The 6,999-nt window shown below is 44.9% G+C and overlaps 1 protein-coding gene across 1 annotated transcript in view; it reads right to left on the reverse strand.

Moving 5' to 3' along the window:
- Window positions 1–1,078, reverse strand: part of Srarp (steroid receptor associated and regulated protein) — a 3,647-nt gene extending 2,569 nt beyond the window's left edge. Inside the window, exon 1 of the mRNA XM_008822676.2 lies at window positions 849–1,078. Within this exon, the coding sequence (XP_008820898.1) occupies window positions 849–918 (70 nt within the window). The 5' untranslated portion in view covers window positions 919–1,078. The remainder of the gene's footprint in view (window positions 1–848) is intronic.
- Between the last annotated feature and the right edge of the window lie 5,921 nt (window positions 1,079–6,999).

Below are 6,999 nucleotides of genomic sequence, written 5' to 3' on the forward strand. Positions count from 1 at the left end.
CGGGATGGGAGAGAGCTCAGTGGGTGTAAGAAACGAGATATTAGTCTTTTCTTTCATACTTTGTAAAACATGAAACTTGGTTTATGACAAGGAACTCTAATCTTTTAATCACACCACACCCTGTAAGACTTTTAAGGAAAGGCCCTGATGCACTCCAGAGCCTGATGACCTGGACTAATGGAGCTCTTCTCCCTTTGCATCGATTCTTTAAACTAGGCAACCTCGAAAGACTGTGAGGTCGCACCCCAGCCCATGGGGGAGGACACAGTTCTTTTGCATTAGGGATCAAAGTCCCCCGAACTTCTGGGTCCCATGTGTACTTGCTGAATCGGACTGACCGCACAGGTCACCCTTTGCAAACGTAAAATCTGCCTTACTGAGCTACTTTCTGCTTTGTCCCCATGTTTGTATGGTACTGATGGGGTCCCTAGGCCCCAGATTTTACTTCTAAAAAGTAGGGTATGAAGCATGATTAAGCTGAGTTTGATCCCTGGAACCTACTACATAAGGATGGAAGGAGAGGATCAATTGCAAAGTTGTTCTCTGACCTCCATGCACGTACGTACGCACACACACACACACACACACACACACACACACACACACACATTTAAACAACAAAAAGTAACTTCATATTACCCAAGGAACACGCCAGATCTCTTCACCTGCTCTTAACCACCACCAGCTCAGAGTTCTGGTTTATTGATTCATACAGGAAATTCGTGAAGATCACCCACAGCTTGTGAATCTCTGCAGTTGTAAACCCCCCAGCCATCACCCCCCCTGCCTGCCCACTTCCCCTCAGCTGCTCTTTCCTCAGCACCAAAATGCCCTGCACCACATCTTACCAGAGCTGGTCTCCAGGCTGGAGTCTTTGAGACTGGCTTTCCAGTCCTTGGGGTCCTCTGAGGGGGTCATGGTGCTGCTGCAGTGTCTGCCTGGGACTGGTCCAGGATGTAGAATAGCTGCCCCACTCCAGGGCCAGACCTTTTATATTCACTGCCTGGATGCACCAGAGCCTCAGGAACTGGCCCTAGGCGGTCAGGGTCCTGCTTTGATCAGCAAGGTTACATCAACAGATCTTAGTGACATGCTTCCTACCAAACAGACACTGTCTCTTCCAACACCAGTGGCTTCCTGATTTCTTTGGATGCTTCTCAGCCAGACGCAGCTCCCAAATTCCAGTCATACCTGGCTGCTTCGCCAGCATTTTTGTTCATAAAAATAAATATATAACTAAGAATTGTATGCAGTGCTTTAGGGGAAAGGGGAACAGGGTGTCCTTATGTATTTGCACATGAACATCTGACTCTTTTTTAATTTTTTTATATTTATTTTATGTGTTTGAGTGTTTTGCCTGCCTGTATGCACCTGTGTCTTACAAAGCCTTTGGAGGCTAGCGGAGGGTGTCGGATCCCCTGGAACTGGAGTTATGGACGCTTGTTAGCTGGTATGTGGGTGCTGGGAATTGAATCCGGATCCTCTGCAATAGTAGCCAGTCCTCTTAACTGCTGAGTCATATCTCCAACCCCGGAACTTCTGACTGACTCTTTTGCCTCAGCCTCCCGGTGCTGGAATAGCAGACATGGGCCACCACGCCTGGCTGTGTGCAATATTTCTTAAGCCAAACAAGCAATTTTGCTGAAAAAGAAATTAACTTTAAAAGGAAAGCTGGGGGCTAGGGAGATGGCTTAGTAGGTCAGAGCACTTGCTATGAGGTCAGAGCATAAGCATGAGGAACTGAGCTCAATTCCCCATGTAGGAAAGTAAGAGCACCTGTAACCCCGATACATGGGGGAAGGAGGGAACAGAGACAGGAGGTTCACTGGGGCTTGCTGGCTACCAACCTAGCTCCAGGTTCAGTGAAAGACCCTTTCGCAAGGGACTAAGGAAGAGAGTGTTTGAGAAGGAGCCCCAATGTCCTCTGGACTCCTGGCAAGCACAGGCACATGTATCACATATACATGTAGCGCACACGCATGCACGCGCACACACACACACAAAGAAAATAAAATAAAAGTTGGGAAATCAAAAGTTGGCATTGTTACATTAAATGTAATCACAGTCACTTCCATAAGTGAGCATCACATATACATGTAGCGCACACGCATGCACGCGCACACACACACACACAAAGAAAATAAAATAAAAGTTGGCATTGTTACATTAAATGTAATCACAGTCACTTCCATAAGTGAGGAGTGGGGCATTCAGAAGGCCTCGCCAAGGATGTTCAAGCCAACCTCCAGAACTCACAGCTCAGTCCCTCTCACAGTCAAAGGGGATTAGCAGGTGTGATTAACTGGACTTTGAGAGTTGATTATCCTGGATTCTATAGGGGAGCGCCATTCAATCCCATGAGTCCTGAAATTCAGAGAACCTTTCCTGATGGGAAAGGAAGATGGGGTAGTGCAGAAAAGCCAGAGAGACAGGTGTTGCATGGCACTCTACCTGCCACGGCTGGCACTGCATGGCACAGGGAAGGAGCAAACCTCATACTGACTTACAACTACAGTCATAACACAACACTCCTGACACTTCCCACCAACCCTACATGCCAAGAAGCAAGCAGTTTAGCAGCAGACACCAGCTGGGTGTCCCGATTCAGTTCAGTTTGGACTGGGTTTGGATGTAAAGTTGAGGGCTCTGTTCCCATGATAGCTCCCTCATCCATCCCATCACTTCAGATACCTGGAGCCTCAGGTGGTTTCACCTGGGCTGCTGACTACCTAGCTACAAACTGTTGTTAACTACAACTCAGGTGTTAATTTGCAAGAGAAGGCCATAGAACTCAGGGAAACAAGTGTTTCCTAGTTTAGGCAGGCTCTGTCCAAGCTGCTGCCTGTGGCTGCATTCCTAAGAACAGGTATGGACACAACCCAACCTCAAATCATAAGTTTACTTAAAACTTTGTAGATGATAACATCATTTTGTATGTCAAAAGGATGGACAATTGCTCATAATTCTGTGCAGAGTCTAAACAACACTGAATTGTACACTTTAAAAGGGTGGGTTATGTGGCCTATGAACTCTATCCCAGAAATTTAATTTTTGTAGTGCTGATAAAGTTTTTTTTTTCTTGGTCTTTTTGAGACAGGGTCTCCCTGTAGCCCAAGCTGTCCTGGAACTCACTATGTAGACCAGGCTGGCCTCGAACTCAAACTCACAGAGATCAGCTTGCCTCTGTCTCCCAAGTGCTGGGATTAAAGGCATGCGCCACCACGGTTTGCTAAAGTTTTTATTTTGTTTTTAGATGCATTTGTGTATGTCTGTGGGGGAGGCAGGGGTATGTGTTTGTGAGTGCAGGTACCCAACAAGGCCAGAAGCAGAACCTCCTGAAACTGGGGTTATAGGTAGTTGTGAGCTACCTAACGTGTGTACTAGTAAATGGACTCAGGTCCTCTGGAAGAACTGCAAGTGCTCTTAAACTGAGTCATCTTTCCCCCCCTAACAGTAAAGTTGTTATAAAATAAAATAAAATTTAGCTGGGCGTGGTGGTGCACGCCTTTAATCCCAGCACTCGGGAGGCAGAGGCAGGTGGATCTCTGTGAGTTCAAGGCCAGCCTGGTCTACATAGTGAGTTCCAGGACAGTTGGGGCTACAGGGAGACCCTGTCTCAAAAAAGACCAATAAAATAAAATAAAATAATAAGATTAAAAAAAAAGAGATTATAGCTCAGAAGTGTTTGTTTAGCATGAACCTTGGGTTTGATCCCCAGAACTGTTTAAACCGGGACTCAGTGGCACACCTCTGTAATTCCAGCACCTGGAAAGTGGAGACAGGAGGATCAGAGTTCAAGATTATCCTTAGCTACATAAAGAGTTTCAGTCCAGAGCCAAGTGAAATTGCTTATCTGGTAAGGGTGCACACCACCAAAGTTGATTACCTGAGTTCAATACCCAGGACCCACACGGTAGAAGGAGAAAAACAATTCCCAAAAGTTGCTCCCCATCTCCTCATGCAAGTGCACACACACACACACACACACACACACACACTAATTTTTCTTAATTAAAAAGAAGATTCCAGGCTAACCTGGGTTACTCAAGATTCTATCTCAAATAAATAAATAAGTAGATAGATAGATAGATGATAGATAGATAGATAGATAGATAGATAGATAGATAGATAGATAGATAAAACAGATAGACAGAAAGATAAAGAAACTCTGTCCTGCTTTCCCTCAATAAACTACAATTACTATATTTCCAGGTAATTATACAACTGTAGTTGTTGAGGAGGTTTTTTTGTTTTGTTTTGTTTTGTTTCTTAGGGTTTTGCTTTGTAGCCCAAGCCAATCTAGAACTCACTATGTAGACCAGGCTGGCCTTGAACTCTGAGATCTACCTGTTTCTGCCTCCCTGAGTACTGGGATTAAAGGCCTGTGCCACCTTGCCTAGGGCTCAACCCCTCTCAATGGGAAGGGAGACAGCTTCCACAGACAAGGAGGGGTTCTCCCTAGATTTTGGAATTAGGGAGTCAGGACACAACAGAGTCATCTGCCCCTCAGCTGCTTCCATTTTCAGTTCCTAAGCACAATCCTTTGCCAGTCCACACATCCAGCCTGTGACTATGGTTTATAGAGTGATTATATATTTTTAAATATTTTATTTACTATTTTTATTTTATGTGTACGAGTGTATTACCTGCATGTATGTAAGTGCATCCATGTCATGCAATGTCCTTGGAGGTCTGAAGAAGGCATTGGATATCCTGGAACTGGAGTTACAGATGGTTGGTAGCTGCCATATGGGTGATAGGAACAGAACCCTGGTCCTCTGCAAGAGCAGCCAGTGTTCTTAATTGCCGAGCCATTACTAACCACAGCACACTGCTCATTGTTTGCCTACGTAGCCCTATGGCTATAGGATATGATCTTGTTGGGGTTTTTTTTGTTTTGTTTTGTTTTGTTTTTGGTCTTTTTGAGACAGGGTCTCCCTGTAGCCCCAACTGTCCTAGAACTCATTATGTAGACCAGGCTGGCCTTGAACTCACAGAGATCCGCCTGCCTCTGCCACCCAAGCGCTGGGATTAAAGGCATGCAGCACCACACCCAGCTATTATTATTATTATTAGTCATTCAGGAGTGGCCCCTGGTCCTCTGACTCTGTCTTGAGCTGAGAATTTAAAGCTTAAGTCTGCCTTTTGAAGGTCTTCAGTGAATTTATAAACAGCCCTTCAGTGGTATTTATTTTCAGCACAACGGTCAACGGCAGCAACCACCCCAGCTGCCAGCCCTTGTCTACATCGGGCACTTTTCTTTCTAGGCAACAATATTTGTCTGAATAAAGCAAAAATTTACCTAATCATTTTTCAAATCAGCTGATATGTATCAGCTTTGAATCCCCCCTGATCTCCATCCTTGAGGAGTAATTCCCTACAGAAATAGAAATCTTGCTAGACCCATCCTCCCACCCTCGCTGAGGTTGGAAACTAGGTAGGTCCTCATATGCATGCTAGACAAGGACTTGATCACTGAGCTACATCCCCAAACCCTGAATTCTTTATTTTCTCTTTCCTTTCCTCCCTCCCTTGCTTCCTTTCTGAGACAGAGTCTCCTGCAGATCAGGCTGGCCTCAAACTCACTGTGTAGAAAGGATGACCTTGAACTCCTCCTGCTCCTCCAGCCTCCAGCTCCCCAGTGCTAAGATTTACAGGCATGTACCAACATGCCTGGTTTATGGAGTGCTGGGAATTGAACCCAGAACCTTGTACATGCAAGGCAAGCAGTCTACCAACTGAGTTATAGCCCCAGCCTAGATTTCTTTTTTCAGTGCTAAGCTCGCACTTTTAGTCGAGTGCTCTATTACTGAGCTATAGGCCCAGACCCCCCCACCCTCTTTTTGTCTCTTCATTCTGTAATCACAGCTGGCCTGGAACTCACTATGTAGACCAGGCTGGCCTCCATCTTACAAAAATTCACCTGCCTATGTCTCCCAAGTGCTGGGACTAAAAGCATGTACCACCATGCTCAGCTCTGGATTTTCTTCCTTAAAAAAAAAAGACTTGGGGCTGGAGAAATGGCTCAGCAGTTGAGAGCACTGGCTACTCTTGCAGAGGACCCCGGAATAGTTCTCAGAACCCACACGGCAGCTAACACTAGTCCATAACTCCAGGTCTAGGTGATCTGATACCCTCTTCTGACCTCCATGGGCATTATACAACATGGGTGCACTTACATACATGCAGGCAATACACTCATACACATAAAATTTTAAAAATAATAAGTAAATAAATTTTTTAAAAGACTAAAAATTTTTTATTTATGTATACATATGTGTGTCTGCACTCTCATGAGCAGGTGCCCTTAGAGGCCAGAAGAGAGTGTCAGATCCCCTGGAGCTGGAGCGGCAGGCAGTTATGAGCAGCCCTACATGGATTCTGGGAACTGAACTCAGGTCCTCTACAAAAGCAGCAAGTGCTCTTAACACTGAACTATCTCTCCAGTCCCTGAACTTTCTTTTAAATTAAACTTTATTTTGAAATCATCATAGGTTTACATGTAATATAAGAAATAATACACAAAGGGCCAATGAGATGCCTCAGTATCTTGGTGCCTGCCGCCAAGTATAAAGACTTAAGTTCGAACCCTGGGTCTTACATGGTAGAGGAGAGAACTGACTCCCAAAAGTTGTCCACTGATCTCCATATGCAGACCTCAGGCACACTGCCATGCTCACATGGATCCTCTACCACACATACCAAAAGTGAAAAAAAAAAAAAAAGGTTTATTTAAAAAAAGAAATAATACTTGGGGCTAGAGAGATGGCTCAGTGGTTAAGAGCACTGACTGCTCTTGCAGAGGACCCAGGTTTGGATCCCAGCACCCACATGATGCTGACTCCAGTTCCAGGGGACTGACACCCTCTTCTGACTTCCTTAGGCATTGCATGACACAGGTGCACTTATATACATGCAGGCAATACACCCATACACATAAAATAATTTTTTTTTAATATTTTATTATTTTTATTTTATGTGTATGAGTGTATTGCCTGC

Source organism: Nannospalax galili, unplaced genomic scaffold (genome assembly GCF_000622305.1).
Source record: "Nannospalax galili isolate Female #2095 unplaced genomic scaffold, S.galili_v1.0 scaffold548, whole genome shotgun sequence".
Taxonomy (NCBI): domain Eukaryota; kingdom Metazoa; phylum Chordata; class Mammalia; order Rodentia; family Spalacidae; genus Nannospalax; species Nannospalax galili.